Source organism: Mobula hypostoma, chromosome 9 (assembly GCF_963921235.1).
Source record: "Mobula hypostoma chromosome 9, sMobHyp1.1, whole genome shotgun sequence".
In the NCBI taxonomy this organism is placed as follows: Eukaryota; Metazoa; Chordata; class Chondrichthyes; order Myliobatiformes; family Myliobatidae; genus Mobula; species Mobula hypostoma.
Window position 1 is genome coordinate 114,948,954 of NC_086105.1, and position 22,412 is coordinate 114,971,365.

A 22,412-nucleotide genomic window follows, 5' to 3' on the forward strand; every position below is an offset into this window, starting at 1 on the left:
TTTTATTCTTTTGTTCAATGGTTTTGTATCTCTGAAAGAACACTTTCATTTCCCCTTTCCAATGTTCAGCCACTTTAAAGACATCAATTCTGCCTTTGTTATGTATTCCTCATCATTCATCCTAGTGCCTCTGCTCAACATCAACCAAACAACACTAGAGTGGCTGGCTATCTGGTGTGACAGGCTATAATGATGATGATCGTAGAGCCTGCCTTTGATGCACATTCTTTGTGCACAGTTTTGTATACACACATTTCTCTGAACATTGCACTCAGGTTTGTTTAGCCTATTCTTAAGAGATGTCCACATGGTCTGCTTTCCAGCAGGAGACCATAGTCATCAGAAAACGGCAAAGATCTGGAAACGTTCGGCATCTGTGCACAGAGAAAAAGAGTTAACTATTTTTGGCTGATAACATTTTATCAGGAGTCGAAATGTGTAGGAAACAGGCACGTACAAGTTGTTGAGAAGCGGAAAGAGTGGAGAAATCCCAATCTTTCCTTCATACAGAATAGCTGTCATTAACAGTTCACTACCCACTTTCAGACAACACCAGTAGCTGTCAACTATTTCTTCTTGGCCTCTACCTTTTGACAGAAATTCCCTTTATCCTGTCCATTCTTCCACGTTGCTAATGAACCAAAAGGTCTAATTTTCCAAACGTTCTTGATTTTGATTAAAAGACACCATCACAAACATTTTTGCATGGACTGCCTGAATTGCTGAATATTTCCAGCATTTTATTATTTTATTTCAGAATCACAGCATCTGTTGGTTTATGCTTTCTGAACCAGAGTAACAGTTGATTTGGTAATTCCTCTTTAACACAGATCAATTGCATTTCTAATACTCAGAGATCAGTCAACTCTGCACTGATAATTCACAAGACCAATCTATTTCTGCATGATAGTGTACCATGAATTATGATATATTGATGCTATGCTTAGCATTTTCTATTAATTACCCATCAAAACCTTTCAGAATTAGTGGCCAAGCAACAACAAATTATAATATATATTATGGCACAATTTCAACACAATGGATTAAGTTTGCTATTATTCAAAATGCCATCTGAGGTTTGAAAAATACTTTATTTTTTCCACAATGTGATTATTTATAGAATAAGTTATAACAAAAATGATTTTCTAAATACAGAATACAGCTATGGCAAACCAATGAAAATGAGAACATTATATACTGTAGATGGATTATGTTCTTAGTAAAGACCGCAGCAGAAGAAATTAGAAGCTAGCATTCAATAGTAACCAGGTTCATTAGGAAATAACCAGGTCAACACTGTCTTCTTTCTGTAACTAGAATTGATCATCTAACTTAAGTATGCTATGGCTGTAAGTAAACAAGCAATTCCTTACACTTGAAATTAACTTAAAGGAATCAGATCAGTTAACAAGATAAATTAGTAGCCTACAAGTCTGACTTGCAAAGCAAGAAAAAAGACAAGCCTTAACAGTTCAATGCACGAAAGCAATGAAGTACATTACTGGATAGAACAGATAGCAACTTAGTTAGGGTGGTTTTCACTGTTTTAGAATGAAATAATATTGAGTGGAAACTGGAAAAAAAAACAATTGGATTTCACCTCAATAGTTCATGGTTGTAAACCGATCATAAGTCAGTGTTCCAAACTGCCTCACATACCTGTAATGATCTGGGTCAATTCACATCCCATAACACAGTACAGCAAGCTGTATGATGAAAAGCTGACAGTCTGGAGGCAGGCTGAGGTCAGAAACTCCAACATAATCAGCTAAGTCACCAGAACTATCTCCAAAAGGGTCCAATTAAAACAGTCTAAATAGGAATTATGAAGCTTGTGTAAACCCAATAAATGAAGCTACATAACGATGCAATCATTTCACTCTACACCAAATCTACATCATCCATACCTTCTGGCAAGGCAAAACATCACAGGAAAAGTTATTTTACTGCAACCCTTCCATTTCATCTGCTGAATACAGAATGGAATAGTGCACGTCCAGGAAACAGTCAGTTGTGTGATCAATAACAACCACATCATCAACAGGATGAAAAAGTGAAAGGCAATAGGGGTGAGTCATATTCTCCAAAACTAGAAGAGCAGTGAAGTGAAATATTTTCTACAAGCTTCCTGGAATGTGAAAATACAGACAAAATAATTCAAAGAGAAAGAGTTGTCTGTATAGTTTAATTTATATCACACCTTGAATTAAATGGACTCATATCTTCTTCAGAAATGAAATGTAATGAATAGTGATAAAGGGTTATTTAATCTTTCCGCAGAAATGTTAGGTTGGGAAACATGCAAAAATGGACTTAGCAGAGTGCAATCCAATTTGTTAGGCAAAAGTACACGAAAGAGAGAATTCTGATATATCTATTTTTGCTTAGTAAAGAAGACATGCATAGAACATAGATCAATACAGGCCCTTCTGCCCACAAGGTGATGCTGATCTTTTAACCCACTCAAAGATCAATCTAACCCTTCCCCCTCAACACAGTCGTCCACTTTTCTTTCATCCATGTGCCAGTCTACGAGTCTCTTACACGTCCCTTATGTATCTATCTCCAATCACCACTTGGGCAGAGCGTTCCACCCACTCACCACTCACTGTGTAAAGAAAACTACCTGTCATGCCCCTATACTTCCCTCTAACCATCTTAAAATAATGCCCTCCTCATATTAGTCATCTCTGCCCTGGGAAAGTCTCTGGCTGTCCACTCTATATCTGCCTTTCATCATCTTGTATACCTCTATCGAGTCACCATTTGTCCTTCTTCTCCGCAAAGGGAAAAACCTTAGCACACTCAACCTGTCCTCATAAGACATGCTCTTCAATCAAGGCATCATCCTGGTAAATCTCCTTTGCACCATCTCTAAAACTTCTAGATCCTTCCAATAATGAGGCGACTAGAACTGAACTCAAAACTCCAAGTGTGGTCTAACCAGAGTTACGTCGAGCTGCAACATTACCTCGGGCTCGTGAACTCAATCCCCCGACAAATGAAAGGCAACACACCACACACCTTCTTAACCAGCCGATTTCACCTGCATGGCAACTTTGAGGGATCTGTGGACATTGACCCAAAGGTCCCTCTGTTCCATCCACTACTAACAATTCTGTTATTAGTGTTGCACTCTGCCATCAGGTTTGGCTTTCCAAAGTGTATCACATCACACTTTTCTGGATTAAAAACCATCCACCACTTCTGGATCCCATCAATGTCCCCTTATAACCTACAATAACCTTCTATACCACCACCTTCGTGATGGCTAATGTACCAAAAGCCTTTTTTAACAACTCTGTTTACCTGTGACGCCGCTTTCAAGGAATTATGGTTCAGTATTCCCTGATCCCTCTATTCTACCAGACCCCTCAATGCCATACTGCTGACTGTGTGAGTACTGTACTGGTTTGCCCTCCCAAAGGGCAACACCTTACATTTGCCTACATTAAATTCCATCTGCCATTTTTAATTCCATTTTTCCAGCTGGTCCAGACCCTGCTGCATGATTTGATAAGCCTTCCTGACTATCCACTACGCTCCCAAACTTGGTGTCATCCACGAATGTGGCCGCCATTGCAATACAGTGCTTAGCGCAACGCTATTACAGCTCAGTGCATTCCAGAGCTTGGAGTGTAATTCTGGCACCATTCTGGAAGGAGTGTTTGTACGTCCTCCCTGTAGAATGCGTGGGTATTCCTCAGGTGCTCCAAGTTCTTCCCACACTCCAAAGACATACTGGGTAGGTTAATTGGTCATTGCAAATTGTCCTGTGATTGGGTTAGGGTTAATTGGGATTGTAGGGCTGTCGGGGCAGCGTGGGTCAAAGGGTTGGAGAGGTCTACTCAGCACTGGAGTGGCTGAATAAAATAAATAAAGTTATTGATCTGGTTTACTCCAATATGGCCAAACAAAAACAACTGTTCCAAAAGAGCAATAGTTCATCGTGTTCAACTGTGTTGTGGTTGTAAGACCATCAAGAATGTAAGTTCACCGGTATGACAGCAGAGATTCCAGACTGGGTGAGAGGAATGAATCGAGAAGCTGGTCTAAAAGAAGAGTGGAGAAATGATTGGGATTGATATTTGGTCTACAATAAGTGAAAGCGAAGAGGGTGAAGGGTTGCATAGCAGACTGAGATAAGTAGGGCTGGGTGTATTTTAGGAGAGCAGGGATAGGGAGGGAAAGCAGACACAGGCCCTGTCCCTACTTTTCCTGATGAAGAGTCAAACACTTATGGGACAAGGTCAGGGAGTGAGAGGCAGATGATGAGGCCCAGAGAGAGATCAGACTTCGGGGTCAGAAGGACTGTCAAGTTGGGAGGGAAAGGCAAAAATTGGGACTTAGAAAAGAACCAGGGGCTGAGGGAGAGCAGAGAAAGAGGGAGTGAGATAGAGAGTGAGCACACAAGCAGAAGGCTTTGGGCCAGCTCTGTTAGTTCAGTGCATTTCATCATAAAGGTTAACATTCTCTGCGAGTACTCTGGTATTTTTTTCAGTAGTTAAGTGTGCCAAAGATTCAGTCACATATGGTATAAGGGAAAAATCTGCAGAAGTTGAAAATCCAAAACAAAAACATAAAATGCTGGTCAGGCAGTATTAGCAGGGTGATTTGAAAGGTGAAACCAAAACTGCCGGAGGAAATCAGCAGCATGGAGGGAAATGAACTGTCAACATATCAGGCCGAGAACCTACATCAGGGCTGAAGGGCCCTTTCCCTCGTGACTGATGCAGCCTCATCTGCTGAATGCTTCCAGCATGTTCTGTTTTTGTTCAATAACATATGATATGCCTCATTAAATTCATGCCGTAAGTCCAAACTTTAGAGGAAGAGAAAGACAGTAAAATTGTGCATATGATTATGGTAGATATTTTCATGAAAATACAATCATCAACATTTACACTATTCATATTTAAAGCATCACCTCGTATAATTGTTTGCAGCTTGAATAATTTCAGTTTTAACACCTTGAAGAGTCAGTGATTTCTATTATACAATATTGACCTAGTGCAGAAAGAATGCTATTATAGAAAATAGAAAAAAAAACACCTGCTATTTAACAGTTTCAATTGTTGGTGACCGTGATTCGAAGTTGTTCTATCCTACTCATGCCAACATCCATCAAGGGTACTTTTCAAGTAACGTTAGAAAGAAAACAAATTACCGGTTAAGTAAGGGGGGGAAACTATTATTTGAATGTTCTGACTAACTGCTATAGGCAATGGAGGCACAAACTAATCTGACTAAAGTAACTTGACTAAAATAACAATTTTTACTGAAGACTTCACTCCATTAATTGAGTTGTAAGGTATCAGAAAATATATCAGTGAACAGTCTTTGGTAATATATAAATTAAATCATTATATTTTGTTTACTTTTCTTAATTTGCTCTGCTGCAAATGAATCAACTTGTATTGGCAGTGTCATGAATTAGGTGACACATTGTTACTAAATCAATAGGTTTATTCATTGGTACTTTTCAATGATATCGCTCATCCCCTATCTATCCTCTCCTCAAAACTACTCAATAAGCTCCCAGACCTAGGCTTGGGTCCTCAATTTCCACACATGCAGACTGGCAACATCATCTCCTCCACTATCACCATCAGCACAGGTGCACCACAAGGGGACAAGAGCTTATCCCCTGCTCCACTTGCTTTGTAACTTATGACTGTGAGGCTAAGTACAGCTCCAAATATATATTTACGTTTGCTGACAGCACCACTGTTGTGGGCCAAAATAAAGATGGGGATGAATCTGCATATAGGAGGGAGATTGAAAATCTCATTGTGCCACAACAACAACCTCTCACTCAATGTCAGCAAAACCCAAAAAAACTGATTATTGATTACAGGAGGAAGAAACTGGAGGTCTACAAGTCAATACTCATTAAGGGATCAGAGGTGGAGAGGGTCAATAACCTTTAATTGCTTGGTGTTATCATTTCAATGGATTTGTCCTGGGATCAACATGCACGTGCAAACAAGGCAGGGCAGTACCTCTACTTTCTCAAAAGTCATCTAAAACTCTAATAAAATTCCAGTCAAGAAGCACATTGGAGCACATCCTGACTGAATGCATCACAGTATGCTATGAAAACTCCAATAACCAAGCAGACAAAAAGTGGAGGATATGTGCCCAATCCATCACAGGAAAACTCCTCCACACCACTAAGCACTCTACAAGCAGAGCTGCCACATGAAAGCAGCATCCATAATCAAGGAACCCCACCATCCAAGGCCATGTTCTCTTCTCACTGTAGCTATCAGGAAAGTACAGGAGCTTTAAGTCAAACAGCAGCAGGTTCAGTAACAGCTATTACCCTTCAACCAGCAGGCTCCTGAACTAGTGGCGATAATCTGTCACCTCAGCACTAAACTGATTCCACAACCTATGGACTCACTTTCAAGGACTCGACAACTCATGTTCTCAGTATCACTTATTCAATTATTATTAATATTATTTTTGTATTGACACAGTTTGTCTTCTTTTGCACATTGGTTGTTTCTCTGTCTTTGTTAGTTGATTAATTCCACTGTACTTCATTGATCTACTGTGAATAGATGCAATAAAATTGATCTCAGGGTAGCACATGGCAACATATACACACTTTGATAATAAATTTACTTTGAACTTTAAAGACTTCGGGTACATAGAGAAGAGAAAGTATATTGATGAAAATGTGACATCCACTTACATGCTACATGTACTTCTGTCTTCCTCTGCATAAGTGCTCCCCCTCTGTTCCGGACGACACACTGGTAAAACCCAGTGTCCGATCGTTGGAGTGATGGGATTACATACCTTGGACAGAAAGGAATGTTTAGTTTAGTGTTCAGCATAAATCTGGGCAGAAAGTAAAAGCCATCAATGATCAACAACCATCAACAACTGTTTCAGTGATCAAGATGTAACTCATACAGTTTATCAACTAGCAAGGAAAAGTCACTTTACACAAGTAAAAAGAGAAATGAGGTCCTGTGAAAGGCAGAAAGCTGAAGAAACAGGATCTCCAGTATAATAATCTAAGAATAACTTCCTGTGCCACAAGTTACTCAGTTTAGAAACAAGAAATGCACGAGTGGCTGAAGAGCTGGTACTGTAGACAGAGCTTCAGATATGTGGATAAATGGAATCTCTTTTCTGGAAAGGCTCTTCTAAACGAGGAGGATAGGTTGCACCTGAACAGGAAGGGTAGCAAAATACCACCAGAGACATTTTGCCATACTGACTTGTAGTGGCCTATGCTGGTGATGCAGGAATGTGGGACCCAAGAGCACAGTGTAGCAGGAGGGGGAAGAGGGAAGCATACGACATTAATGGAGCAGCAAGTCTCGTGGGTGGAGCAGCTAGAGAGATGTGCCAAACATAAGGGGGCTGGTAAGCTTAACTGCATTTACTTTAATGCAAAGTGACTTGGAGGTAAGACAGACGAGCTGAGAAAAGCATTCAGACCGGTCCATGGATGGGAAAGGAAACGATGGACATGCAGCAAACACAGGAAAATGGGATTATGTAAGGTGGATGAATGGACTGAAGGGCTTTTTTCGGTGTCAAGGCTCAACCCTTTGTTTCAAAAAGCCTGCCTTGTTTACACATCAAACAGCCTTAGTTCTATTAAAAGAGCAGGAAACTTATGACCATTGATGAGTCGTAAGATTCATAAGTTGAATTTTAATATGTTGACTGATTCTTTTTATCGGATATGAATGTGAGTTGGTCAGCACATCTCCAAACATTTTAAAATTCACTTTGAATGAAACCTGAGGTGGGATAAACTCACTGCTTCTCAAGATCTTTTTAAAACAGCTATTAGAATTTACACAAGTCAACAAAGAACCAAGATCTTCAAACAGAAAAAAAAATCTGCAAATGCTAGAAATTCAAAACAACATGCAGAAAATGCTGGAGGAACTCAGCAGCTCCTGAAGGACCCCTCTTCAGGCTACCCTTCAAATATGATGGCAGAATATAGTATTAAAGGTAAGACTCTTGGCAGTGTGGGGGATCAGAGGGATCTTGAGGTCCGAGTCCACAGGACGCTCAAAGCAGCTGCGCAGGTTGACTCTGTATTGGCCTTCATTAATCATGGAATTGAATTTAGGAGCCCAGAGGTAATGTTACAGCTATATAGGACCCTGGTCAGAACCCACTTGGAGTACTGTGCTCAGTTCCGGTCTTCTCACTACAGGAAGGATGTGGAAGCCATAGAAAGGGTGTAGAGGAGATTTACAAGTATGTTGCCTGGATTGGGGAGCATGCCTTATGAAAACAATTGAGTGAACTCAGCCTTTTCTCCTTGGAGCAACGGAGGATGAGAGGTGACCTGATAGAGATGTATAAGGTGATGAGAGGCATTGATCGTGTGGATAGTCAGAGGCTTTTTCCCAGGGCTGAAATGGCTGCCACAGGAGGACACAGGTTTAAGGTGCTGGGGAGTAGGTACAGAGGAGATGTCAGGGGTAAGTATTTTACGCAGAGAGTGGTGAGTGTGTGGAATGGGCTGCCGGCAACGGTGGTGGAGGCGGATACAATAGGGTCTTTTAAGAGACTTTTAGATAGGTACATGGAGCTTAGTAAAATAGAGGGCAATGGGTAAGCCTACTAATTTCTAAGGTAGGGACATGTTCAGCACAACTTTGAGGGCCGAAGGGCCTGTATTGTGCTCTAGGTTTTCTATGTCTATGTTCAGATAGCTGATATGGACTCGAGAGGCCACAAAACGTTTCAATATAACAGGCTGAAACAAAAGAAAATGCTGGTGATAGAGCAAAAGAGTATTCAATGCAGCTTTGGAATCTATGCCATTGGGGGAAAAGAAATTGAGGAAATACCATGGTCACGGCACAAATTCAGAGGGATGCTGCCTAAGGGAAAACACATAGACTTGAAAAATGGCAGCTCTTTTATTAGAACAAAAGCGAATACTGAGATAGTGGTACTTAAACTGCTAAAAGGCTTGTTGAGGTTAGAAAGAAGTAGATTATTCCAGTGGTGTAGTGGATTAGAAGCCAAGAACATAGATATTATCCCCGGCAACAAAAGAATTGACCATTAGTCCCTAATAGAAGCACTCCCAGCTACCAAGCAGTTGTATTTCTTGCTAGTCATGGGTACAAATCAGATGGCAGCACAGTGGCAGGATTAAAAGTCACTCTTCGCTGATTAATACAGGAAGATCAATCTGCTGCCTGCTTCATCCCATAACAGTTTGCTTCCAGTTCATGAATTACAAATAAGCAAAAAAAAAACAAAGGTTTGAAATATGGCAAACCCTGTTTTATGCAGAGGAATATGAAATGCAGATTATATTCATCAGCTGTTGAAAGATTGTTTTCAACCAGTGCCATTGAGATACTTTCTTCTGGAGTTTCAAGTGAGCTCCCCTATTCATAGATTAACCAAGCCATATATAACCTGTAGCACCAGAGGTCCCAACACACTCGACCACTGCTATAATAAGATAAGGAATGCCTACTGCTCCAGGCCCAGACAATACTTCAGTAAATCAAATCACTTGGCTGTCTTTCTCCTACCTGCATACAGGCAGAAGCTAAAGAACAACAGTTTAGAGATTAGGACAACAAAGAGGTGGTCGCGGGAGGCACGGCAGCAGCTATGGGATTGTTTCAAGTCACTGGATTGAGCAGTGTTCAAAGACTCAAGTGAAGATCTGAATGAATGCACCATGGTTGTAACGGACTTTATTAAAACAGTTGTAAACGAGTGTGTCCCCACAAAATCATTCAGAGCCCTGGATGAACCAGGAGATCTGCAAACTGCTGAGAGCTAGAGCAGAAGCATTCAAGTCTGGTGACCAAGAAAGTTACAAGAGGTCCAGGTATGATCTCCAGAAAGCCATCTTATTGGCAAAGTGGCAATTCCAAACTAAACTTGAATCAACAAAGGACGCTCAACAGTTATGGCAGGACTTGAATACTATCACCTCTTAAGAAGTTAAATCAAGCAACATAGGTGACAGCAGGGCTTCGTTTCCAGATGAGCTCAAAGTCTTCTATGCTCGCGTTGACTGTCAGAACATGGAGGAACCAGCACAAACTCCCACATCCCCGATACCCCTATGATTTCAGTCTCTGAAGCTGCATGTGAGCAATCTTCAGGAGGTCAAGCCCACGAAAAGCATCCCGCTGAGATGCAGTTGTTACATACCTCATGGATCTTATGACTGTCTTATAAGGATGATGTAATGGTCTTTTGGAGGTCACCTGATGTAATTTTCCCGCCAATGTGAGGTCACGTGATGACATGTTCACCACGGGTATAAAAGCAGACCCCTGGGGTGATGCAGTTAGTTTTCCAGTCAATCAGCCAGATACTCCGCTCCGCTGTGTATTTGCCATATGACGCAGTTTTGATTTAAAACGGAGTTTTACGTTCTATTGTAAGGTACAACAGTGTTGGGCCGGCAGTTTAACCAATCGCTGCCAGGTTTGTTGATGTATCTTTTCAGTAGTATTGGAGAGTGAAGATGGGAACCAGAAGGAGTCATTCGACGGTTGAAAGGATCGACCATTATTAAATTCGTTCAAGTAAGAGTGATCTGCATGAGATAGCCTCTGCTAAAAGCAGCAGAAAAGGCCGTGCAGTCTCTAGTTTCCAGAGGGAAAGCTCAGTGCCCTTAAATCATTTTATTTCCGTCATCGTGAATCCTGCAGACAAGGCAGGACCCGGCTGGGATTGGCAGTGTCGCGTCTTCGAGGAATTCTTTACTTCAGGAAAGTCTCTCCTAATTGACTGTATAAATCTCTTGAACTTTCGAATTTACCATTCTAAGAACTGTGTTTGAATTTACCACTTTAAGAACTGTTTTCGCATTTATCTCTTTAAGAACTAGTACTGAGTGGCGGTTTGTTAAATGGCAGCATAGCAGTTCACCTCCGGTTAAGATTTTCATTTGTTTACTTTTTTTATATTGAGCAGAGTTGAGTAAATGTTTGATTGTTTTTATAAAACCTGACTCGATTAATATCCATTGTTGCCGAACATGTGACAGAGTACATGGCCAAGTATAGAAGGCCAGTGCTGATCAACTAGCTGGAGCGTACATTGAAATCTTTAAAAATTTGCTTTGGCAGTGTGTTTGACCCACCTGCTTCAAGCAGGTTTCAATCATGCTAGTGCCCGAGAAGAGCGTAGTGACTTGCCTCAGTAACTATCGCCCAGTAGCACTTACAACCACAGTGATGAAACCTATCAACTCCAGCCTGAGAAGCTACTTAGATCCACTTCAATTTGCCTACAGGAGCAACAGGTCCATAGCAAATGCCATTTCATTGGCTCAAGACCTAACTCTGGAACACCTGGACGGCAAAGGTGCATGCATCAGGATGCTCTGTATCGACTGCAGCTCAGCATTCAATGCCATCATCCCCTCAAACCTTACCAACAAGCTCCAAGACCTTGGTCTCAATACCTCCTTGTGCAACTGGATCCTCCATTTCCTCACTTGCAGACCCCAGTCAGTTCAGACTGGCAACAACATCTCCTCCACAATCTCCATCAGCACAGGTGCACCACAGCGAAATGTGCTTAGCCCCCTGCTCGACTCAGTTTACACTTTTGACTGTGTGGCTAAGCACAACTCCAGTGCCGTTTTCAAGACTGCTGATGACACCACTATTGGAGGCCGAATTAAAGGTGGTGATGAATCAGCATATAGGAAGTAGATTGAAAATCTGACTGAGCAGTGTCATAACATCAGCCTCTTACTTGGTGTCAACAAGACAAAGGAGCTGATTATCAGCTTCAAGAGAAGGAAACCAAACGTCCATGATTATCAGAGGATCAGAGATGGAGAGGGTTAGCAACTTTAAATTCTTGGGTGTTATTATTTCGCCCAGCACATAAATGCAATTACGTAAACAGTACAACAGTGCCTCTACTTCCTTAAGAGTTTGCTGAGATTCAGCATGACATCTAAAACCTTGACAAACTTCTATAATGTGTAATGGAAAGAATACTGACTGCACCACAGCCAGGTACGGTAATGCCAATGCCCTTGAATGGAAAATTCTACAAAAAGTCGTGGATAAGGTCCAGTCCATCACGGGTAAAAGCCCACCCCACAACTGAGCCTCAGGACTCACACTAGCAGGTTCAAAACAGTTATTACCCCTCAACAATCAGGCTCTTGCACCAAAGGGGATAACATGACTCAGCTTCACCTGCCCTATCATTCAAATGTTCCTGCAACCTATGGACTCATTTTAAAGAACTCTTCGTCTCATGTTTTCTGCATTTATAGTTTGTTTGTTTGTTTATTTATTTATTTCTTCTTTTGTCTTTGCACAGCTTGTCTTCTGCACTCTGACTGAATGTCCTAGTTGGGCGGTCTTTCACTAATTTTGTTATGGTTATTATTCTATAGATTTATTGAGTATGCCCACAAGAAACTGATCTCAGGGTTGTATGTTGTGACATGTATGTACTTTGACGATAAATTTACTTTCAACTTTGAAGGCAACCTTTTCAGGCTGTCACCAACACATTACACCTGAAGCAGGAAAAATACTCCCGAATGCTGCGAGTGATTGATCAGCCTGGTTTGAGAAGGAGGCTCGGGTTCTTTCAGTTTTGTTTGCAACAAGTAACTACAAGACAAAGCTGTAACAGATAGGGTGTTTCTAGATGGGCAAACAAAAGGAGTGAAGATGATCATGCAGATTCCCAAGCTGAAATAACCTTCTTGTGCTAAGGCACATCTTCAAAATTGTTTGTAATCAATGCCCAACCAATAATAAAGCTAGCTTACAAACAACTCTAAATAAAATTATGTGATATCATTTAAATATTCACATAATCAATGTATTTTTGTTAGCTATGGCACAGTTTTGGGCCTTCTATTACCTGTATTCCCTTGAAAACGCAGTGATCGCTGTACCATTTCGGAACCACTTAAACTCAAGTGGCCAACTTCCTTCAGCTAGGCAAGTTAAGACCAGACGATTTCCCTCAAGATGAACTTGTGGCGGCCCTGGTTCCGTTTTAAAATAAGGCGAAACATCTTCTGAAAGTGAAAATGGACATATTATAAAGCTGTGCTATGACAGAAAACAAGGCAATCAAAAAAAATACAAATACGTTACAGCCAGTAAAGTTTAACAGCTCCAGAAGGACTCACCAACAGATTTAATAACATTCTTAATAACATAATAAAAGCTTCAGCCAGGTTTGAAGTTTCCAAAACCAATATTATCTCACATGACTATTAATGTGTTATACACCTTGTGGTTATAAAGAATGATGCATGCTTTGTTTTCTTTTTGCACCAGTTTCTCAAAAATATGAGCAGCAATGCTACTGCACACACATTTGCTCCCATAATCTCGTAACCTTAGTCATTTTATTCCCGGGTTGTGTAAATTATTTTGATAGATCTATTCTATTCTTACCATTCTCTCTGCAGACCCCACTCAAAAACATTCATGTCCTAGCTTCCGCCTTCACAACCTTAACAAGAAAATTGCAATGGTCCCTTGGACACCTTCACAGCCTTACATCCCACGGCACCAAGTTCAGGAACAATTATCCTTCAACAATCAGGCTCCTAAACCAGCATGGACAATTTCACTCACCACAATACTGAAGTGATCACTGAACACAACCACTTTTACTTTCAAGAGCTCTACAACTCATGGTCTCAGTACTATTTATTATTATTATTTGATTTTTTTTGTATTTGCACATTGGTTATTTGTCAGTCTTTGTGTGGAGCTTTTCACTGATTCTATTGTACTTCTTTGATGTACTGAGAACAGTTGCAAGAAAATGAATCCCTGGATAGGATATGGTGACTTTTACATACTTTGATAAAAAAAATTACTTTAAACTTTGAATTTTCCTATGAGAGAAAGTAAACACAAAAGCATGATGTAAAGTACACTGACAGGGTAAGACATGAAAATCAGCATTAAAATGCTTGGAAATTGGGCCAGATCATGCTAGGTGCAATATGTTCTTTGGCCTCACTCCACACCCCAACCCCTGCACTGACTGCAGCCATACTAACATTTTTGTGGCCAATCTGATGAAATTAAGCTTTATGCCTTGCTCTGATGGCTACCCCACGATGGGCACTTACCCTCTGATAGTGGCACTTGAGGCTGAGCTCCCAAGCAAACCCTGGGTCAAACTTTTAACAGCCTGTGTTGTTTAATCTTATTTATAAATGCTTCAAATTGACAAGAGATATTTGAAATCAACTTTAATATATTTAAAGAACATTGATATTTAAGAAGTTACTCAAAATATTTAATTAATCAGAAGCATTAGGAGGTAATTAAAATAAAACGTAATATTTCTGCAGTTACCTTTCAATCCACATGACCCCATTCAAATGAACAGATGCCTGCATTAAGTCCAGGAGCCAGATGTGAAATGTATTGGGCTCTTGAACTCAGCATGCCCGAGTTCTGTCCTTGAAACAGTGCTGATGTGAACCAGGGAGGGTCAGGTCACATTAGGATGCGTAAAGTAAGTACATTAGTCAAAAATGTACGGACCTGCATTCTGCAGCAAGCCATGGGTGGTACGTTGTACAATCTGCTATCAGCATGACTAGTCCATCAACTCTAATCAAGAAAGTTGTGTGTCTTGTATAATTATGTCAGGGCATCAAACTGCCTTCAAAATTCCAGCCATGACCTGAATTTCTGAAGCTAAGTGCAATGGCCTTACACAAACTTAGGCAGAGGTACTTGAATCTTGCTGCATCTCCATTGCCCTTCTCTTTTCAGAAAACAACCTCAAAAGTTGCTTCTTTGACCTCATTCATCACAATTTATCTACATTTTTTTGCATATCTATGAAGCTACTCCTGCATGTTTCTATTTCAAGGCACAATACAAAGCTGTCTTACAAAGGAATGCAACACAAATCTGTTCTCAGCAAACATCCACAAATTGGAAAAAGTAGTAAATGAACAACTTTTATGTTCTAGTAAACCAGAAATTGTGCTTCAGCTTTAAAATTTGTCCTAATGGTGCACATCTGTGAATTATGTAAAAGCAGCTTGGTTATCAGTTTATGCTTCACCATTTAAATATAAAGGATGGTTTCTTGCAATTAAACGTTGGCTTAAAGAAAATGAATCATGTATCAAATTTGGTACACATGTAATGAATTATTTTTTAATTACTAGATGACAAAGCTATATTCGCAAATCTGCCATGACATCCACTAATTGTTTCTGACAGGATCCCAGGGGCTACTGTATGAAAGGAAGTAATTAATCGTGTTCATTGAAAATCTACTTTTCAAATTCTGGCAACAGACTACAGTATACAGATGCAGGCTGTGGCAACATAGATGTTTTTCCACATGCCTACTTTACAAGTCGATTCAGCAAAGTTCAAAGTTCACATCTGGCAGAATCTCCAATCTCATTCGCAAGGAACTATAAAATCCAGCAAAGTACCTTTCCACACAAATCTACTGAAGAGCATCAGAATACAATGGAAAGGAAGAAAGCACTCAAAGGATCTGTCTGCCGACCACTATGTGCATCATTTTATCCAGGTTAAGAGGGTGTTACTGAGACCAGGAGGCTGTTACAAGACTACTGGAAGTTCCTCATTTAGAATAAGGTGGACTCTTGACCTCTTGCACCTTACTGTCTACCTGCACTGCACTTTCTCTGTCACTCTAACATTTCATTCTGTGCTCTATTATTGTTTTATTTTGTACTACCTTAATGTACTTTTGTAACGAATTGATCGATATGAAGGGTGTGCAAGAGATGTTCTTCCACTGAACCTTAGTACATAAGACAATAATAAACCAACATACCAAATTGTTGCACTTCATTCACCTTCAACTATCTATGCCTTTAATAGGACAAAAATCTCTTCTAAATTTTCTCTGATACTTCTCGAGAAATATCATAACCACTCTAATCCCCACTTCTACACTGAATCAAATGGAGTTTATTGCCACATGTCTGATGAGGTACAGATACAATTAAAAGCTTGCTTGCAACAGCATCACAGGCATATTGATACAGACAAAACATGCAACATAAATTATACAATGCAGTGAAGAAACAGATTGTGTAAGACAAGACATTAGTGCAAAAAAAAACGAAGTTGATGGTACAGTGAGGTGTTCCATCGCGTTCTGTTGCTGAGGTAGGAATAAGGTTGTGCAACTCAGTTTAAAAACTTGGTAGATGTAGGAGACTAAATGTTTTCTAAAACTGATGGGTTGGAACTTCAGGCTTCTGTACCCTCTGCCTGATGGAGCAGCAAGATGAGAGTATGGTGGAGATCCTTAAAGATAAATTGCCATACGAGCCTGTGTTCAACAGTACTTTCTACAGAATCCTTAAATTTCTAATCATCATTGTGCTGTTCACAAGAAATCTTTCAGGACCATTTAAAAAAAAACACAGCGTTTATCTTGCTGACATGTGACAAGAAAACTTCATTTAGATAACGATGGGTCAGAGAAAGATCACTTTGACTCTTCAGTACGTGGTTCCTTCAAGAACAGCCATCTTCAGAATCACATAGTGTTGAAGTATCAAATTTAATCAATGGGGGTTTTCAAATAGGTCTTAAGATCCACCGAGGATTACAAATCCCTTTTTAGACATTATTGGTGTAGATTACTGCTTTTTTTTAATTGAGGCACAATGTTCAAGATTCACCTGTATCAATGAAGCCTGTTTGAAGCAGGTGGGTCCCTCAGACGGCCAAAGCAAGAGGTTAAAGACATCGGTGAATGGTTCAACCAGTTGATCACCTTATGTCTTTAGTATTCAGACGGATACCCATCTGGGCCAGATGCTTTTCATGGGTTCACCCTCCTGAAGGATGCCCTCACATCATTGTCAGAGACTGAAATCACAGGACCATCAGGGGCTGTGGGAGTTCATGAAGGCACCTCCATGTTTTGCCAGTGAAAACGAGCATAGAAGGCATCGAGCTCAGCTGGGAGCAAAACCTTGTTGTTACCCATGTCACCTGGTTTTATTTTGTAGGAGGTGATAGTATTCAAACCCTGCCACAGCTGTTGAGCATCCTTCAGTGATTCCAGTTTCTAGAGAAATTATCTTGCACACTATTTTCACAGGGTTAGATCTTTCAGAGTATAAACATTGCAACGATTAAAGTGATATTACTAAACTTCACATCGGCTTGTTGAATTAAAAATAATTGTGCTGAACGCAACTGTTATCGCAAATGTTAGCACATTCATTAGTACAGAGATCTGCAACTCAGAGTCAATCATAATTCCCACAATGAGAAAAATACGGCCTAAATTTAATTCCATACTTCAGGTCCTGGCACTTAAATCAGAACAATTAAATCTTTGGCAATCATTCTATTCTTTTTAGAACTATGATTACAGAGAACATTTTCGAAGAGTAGTTTTAACATGTACATTATTATTACTGTGTAAGATCTGAACTCGAGGACAAGGTCAGAACCAGCATGGCAGTTTTCCTAAGTTTCAAATCTAGAAGTGAGTGCTCTTCAATTGATGAAGACATATTGCTGGAATAGCTAAGTGCAACATTAGCCAGTCAGAAGGGTTAAAGTTAATTTATGACCTGATTTCATAACTTGCTCCTTCAGATTAATAATAATCAGTCCACAGTTACAGGCAAATCAATTTTGATATAAAAAGTGTCAGGAGCAGCGTACAAATTAAACCAAATGTTAAAGTAAACTGACACTGAAATTTATTAAGCTATCATAATTACAGCATCAATCAGATTACAGCTCAGGAACAGATGGATTAGAAACATCAAAGTAGGTGGTGCAATCAGCTAGAGCAGGCCCTTCTTAAAAGTTCAACAGACAGTAGCATTGCTTTAGTTGCTGACCTTTATCTTAAATGCAATTATAAAACTCAGCTTCTATCATACATTAAAATTACATAAACACACAGAATGATAAACCACAGAGGACTTACTTGATCTACTCTATGAAAGAATTACCGATAACATCAACAATTACCAAAACAAAAAAAAAACTAAAAGATACAGGCAAATCTTTTAGAGAATAATATTAGAATTCCTCAGAGGGCATATGAATTTATGAAAAGGAAATCACATTTGTCAAGTGTGTTTAGAGTTTCTTGTGTTTGTAACAAATAGAACAGAAAATGGCAAAACAGAGAGTGTCATGCATTTGAACTTCGATGAGGACTTCAACATAATGCCATACCAGAGATTATTTAATAAAATTAAAGCCCATGTGATTCGGACAATATATTACCATAGGTTGAAAACTGGTGAAGAATGAGAACACTAGAGTAGGAAGAGACAGGTCATTTTAAGAAGTAAAACCTGCTGGGATTCTCAGAAACAGATTCAGGCATATTGTCACTCGTCTGTCATCAGATTTGTTGTTTTGTGACAAAGGTACAGTGCAAAGATATAAAATTAATATGTTACAAAATAAATAAATAGTGCTACAGAAGGAGGAATAACCAGGTAGTATTCATGGATTCACGGACTGTTCAGAACTTTGATGGTAGAGGGGAACAAAGTGTTTCTGAATCGCTGAGAGCGGATCTTCAGGTTCTTGTACTCTCCGCCCCCCTCCCCCATGACAGTAACGAAAAGAGCAGATCTCTCACGATGGTGAAAGCCCTTTGTAGTGGGCGCCACCTTCCTGATGTACCGCTTCTTGAAGAAGTTCTAGATTGTGGGAAGGTTTGTGCCTGTAATGGAGCCAACTGAGGAAATTAGATCCTTGGCATTGGAGCCTCCAGACCAGGCTGTGATGCAATGACAGTGATTCCACCATACATCTACGGAGATTTACAAGAGTCTTTGGTGACATACCAAACCTTCTCAAACACATAATGAAGTAAAGCCACTGGTAGGCCTTCTTCATGATTGCATCAATGTGCTGGACCCAGGATAGGTCTTCCAAGATGTTGTCAGCCAGGAACTGAAACCTGCTCACCCTTTCCACCTGCTGACCCCTCAATGAGCACTGGTGGCTGTTCTGCCAACTTCCCCTTCCTCAAGCCCACAATCAATTCCTTGGTCTTGCTGAGGATGCATGAGAGGTTATTGTTGCAATACCACTCAACCAGCTGATCTATCTCACTCCTGTATTGCCATCTGACATTTTACCAACAACAGTACTGTCATCAACAAGTTTATAAACAGTTATACCCAGAATGAAGCTGTGTGGCCAGAACATTCAAAGTACTTCACAAATTTCTGAACCTGTAATTCAAGAATTGGTACCTTTTTAGCATCACTGACTTATGAATTAAACTGATTCTAATCACCTCACATCTTACTTCTTGTTTCGGTCCTTCCAATCAATCTGATCCCAAGTGTTTGGATTCCATTGCTTCTAAGATAGTTTAGATGATGTGATCTATTGAATGAATTATAGGTATCATTGCTGGCACATAATGAGGTCTTCAGACATGGAAATCTTACTCGTTGGCCACTTAATTAGGTAAATCTGCTCAATAATTCAAATATCTAATCAGGCCAATTATGTGACAGATACTGATGCATAAAAACATGCAGACATGGTTGAAGTTCAATTGTTGTATCAGAATTGGGAAGAATTTGGTCTAAGTGGCTTTGAATGTGGAATGATAACTGGTGCCAGACAGGGTGATTTCACATCTCAGAAACTTGTGCTTTTTTGGGATTTTCACACACAACAGTCTTTACAGTTTACAGAGACTGGTGCAAAAAAATGAAAAACATCCAGTGAGTGACAGTTCTGTGGGTGAAAATGAGAGAGAGATCGGAAGAGAATGGCCAGACTGCTTCAAGCTGACAGGAAGGCAACAGTAACTCAAATAACTATGTGTTTCAACAGTGGCGTGCAGAAGAGCATCTCTGAATGCACAACACATCAAACCTTGTTGGGGATGGGCAAGCGCAGTAAATGATCATGAACAGTCACTTCCAAAGCAGCAGACTGACATTTTATTATTAGAATATAGTTTCTTAGACTAAAAAAATCAAGTCAGTATGGGCAGAGGTTCTTAACCTGGGGTCCATGGATAGATTCCAGACAGTCTGTGAACTTTGACGGGAAAAAGTTTACATCGTTATATTCACTAACCTGTAACTGAAATGTAGCTGCTTCTTCAATTTTAAATGTTGGCAACAAACCACAGTAGTATTAGTAGTACCTGTGATTTTGTCACCAGTAGAAATCACAGTTATTTTCATATCACATTACAGGTGTTACAAATATCTCAAAATATAATTTACAGCACACTCAGCACTTCTTCCAAATTATGGTAGTTATCTGACCCGCTGCTAGATCGAACGCGATCACGGACTTCCTTCTACAGACACTCATGCTATGTAGCTGGCCAACTATTGGGCAGCCCTGTGCCTAGTAGTTGTTTAGCCACCAAACAGTGAAGTTGCGTTTTCTCACATTTGTGACCCAGACATCCACGTTGCTCTCCATCATTCCCTGTAATTGCTTGTTGATCAATGCATACCTGGGAGTGCATCTGGAGACAGACCTGAGTGGAACACCAACACAGAGGCTGTGTACAAGAAGGGCCAGAGATGCCTCTACTTGCTGAGAAGATTGAGATCCTTCAGAATAGGCAGGCCTCTCCTTCACATGTTCTACAAGTCTGTTGTCACCAGTACAATCTTCTATGCTATAGTGTGCTGGAGCAATGACATCAACATGGGTGATGCCAACAAGCTCAATAAACTGATTAGAAAGGCAGGCTCTGTTATTGGAGTCAAACTGAACATACCGGAGGCTGTGATAAAACAAAGGACCCTGTGGAAAATCCTGGCAATTCTCAACAATGTTTCTCACCCTCTGCAGGCCACCTTGGCTCAACAGAGGAGCACTTTTAGTAACATACTAAGACAACTGTGCTGCTCCAAAGAGCGCTATGAGATAATTCTTACCCTCGGCCATTAGGCTCTATAATGAGTCAACCTATAGCCAGGGAAATAATGACACTCTCCTGTTAGTGTTTGTGGTAACATATATTTTTATTCTTTCAACTTCTCTTCTTCTAATATTTATATCTGTGCATTTATAATGCTACTGTGACACTGTAATTTCCTTTGGGACCAATAAAATATCTATCTATCTATGTAAAGGAGGTAAGTTGTTTTTATTGTTTGCTAAAGCTTTGCAAAACTGGACAGTTCAAATGAGAACTCTTAACCCTCCACAAGGTCACGTGTGTGGACTAAGAGTGTAGGCCAAACAAGTTCAAACATGCCTGCTGGTTTGGGTAACCGTTGAAGTGTGTTCATGTATTATTATTTTGCAAGAATACTGCGAACGATATCGGAAATGAGAACAATTATTTCTAGGAAGGCACGGAAAGCCATGTGATTCTATGAGCAACAATAGCCAAATTCCAGGATGTTGTAATCCTTGTGTCTATCCTAGTATCTAAAATCCATCAAAACTGTTAAAATTTTGGGTAAATTATAAAACCTGCCTTATTTTACTCATTGACATACAAATTTCTTAAATATCTTACACTTCACCGTATTAACATACAGATTATTTATTTCTTTGCAGATTTATCAAACAAATTAAACTCAATACAAAAATAATGAGTTTCAAAAATGTCAATTGAATCAAATATTTTAATTGAATAATTGAAAATCATACATTTTATTTTAACTATTTATTTTATATTTTTTGCAGAACCAATTTAAGTTGAAATGTCGAAGGATATGAAGTATGATGAAAAAGTTGGGACACTTCCAAAAACCTTTTCTTGAAGCATCCTATAAAGTTGCTCACTGGACTGACAAACAAAAGGATTGTGAATGAGAATTTTTAATACTTGTAACCATTAAAAGAAAAAAATCAAAATCGACTGAATGTCCACCATGACATGCATGTTGCTTTATCAAAGATCACCCCACAGTTCAATGTCCTTATTCAAGCTAAGCAACAGGTTTCACACTATGTCTTTAAAAATAAAATTTAATTTTAACTTGCCTATACCTTAAATGTATAGTCTTGTTATTTAATGCATTAAAATATATTATTACATCACAAATTAGTTTTATTAAATATACTGATAACTGTACTTCAGTATAACTGGCTTCTTTTGTAATCCTATTTTATTTTATTGATCTGAAGATATTATTTTGAGAAGGGGACCATGGGCTTCACCAGAATGCCAAAGGGGTCCATGGGATGAAAAAGGTTATGAACCCCTGGCGTAGGATATCGCATCTCACACTGAATAAATCACATAAATTGAACAGGGTTAACGAGCATAGCGTGGTAACCACAGGGCATCTCTGCTTGCTTTGACTAAAGGATCTATTCAGCTAGTTTGCAGTAATCAAACACTTTATCTGCAACAACAGACATACAGTAACTAAGGGTGCCCCATTGTGAAGTATACACAAATGATTGTCAGCAGCTTGCAAAGATACTTTAGAATTT

The 22,412-nt window shown here is 39.7% G+C and overlaps 1 protein-coding gene across 2 annotated transcripts in view; it reads right to left on the reverse strand.

Annotated features, from left to right (window-relative positions):
- sdk1a (sidekick cell adhesion molecule 1a) overlaps positions 1-22,412 on the reverse strand; it is a 779,580-nt gene that overhangs the window by 504,172 nt on the left and 252,996 nt on the right. Inside the window, exons 2-3 of one of the 2 annotated variants that reach the window (XM_063058961.1) lie at positions 12,871-13,027; positions 6,701-6,807 (exon numbers count right to left, since the gene is read on the reverse strand). In XM_063058961.1, the coding sequence (XP_062915031.1) occupies positions 6,701-6,807; positions 12,871-13,027 (264 nt within the window). Of the gene's footprint in view, positions 1-6,700; positions 6,808-12,870; positions 13,031-22,412 lie in introns of both variants that reach the window. The other variant, XM_063058960.1, reaches the window with a different exon arrangement.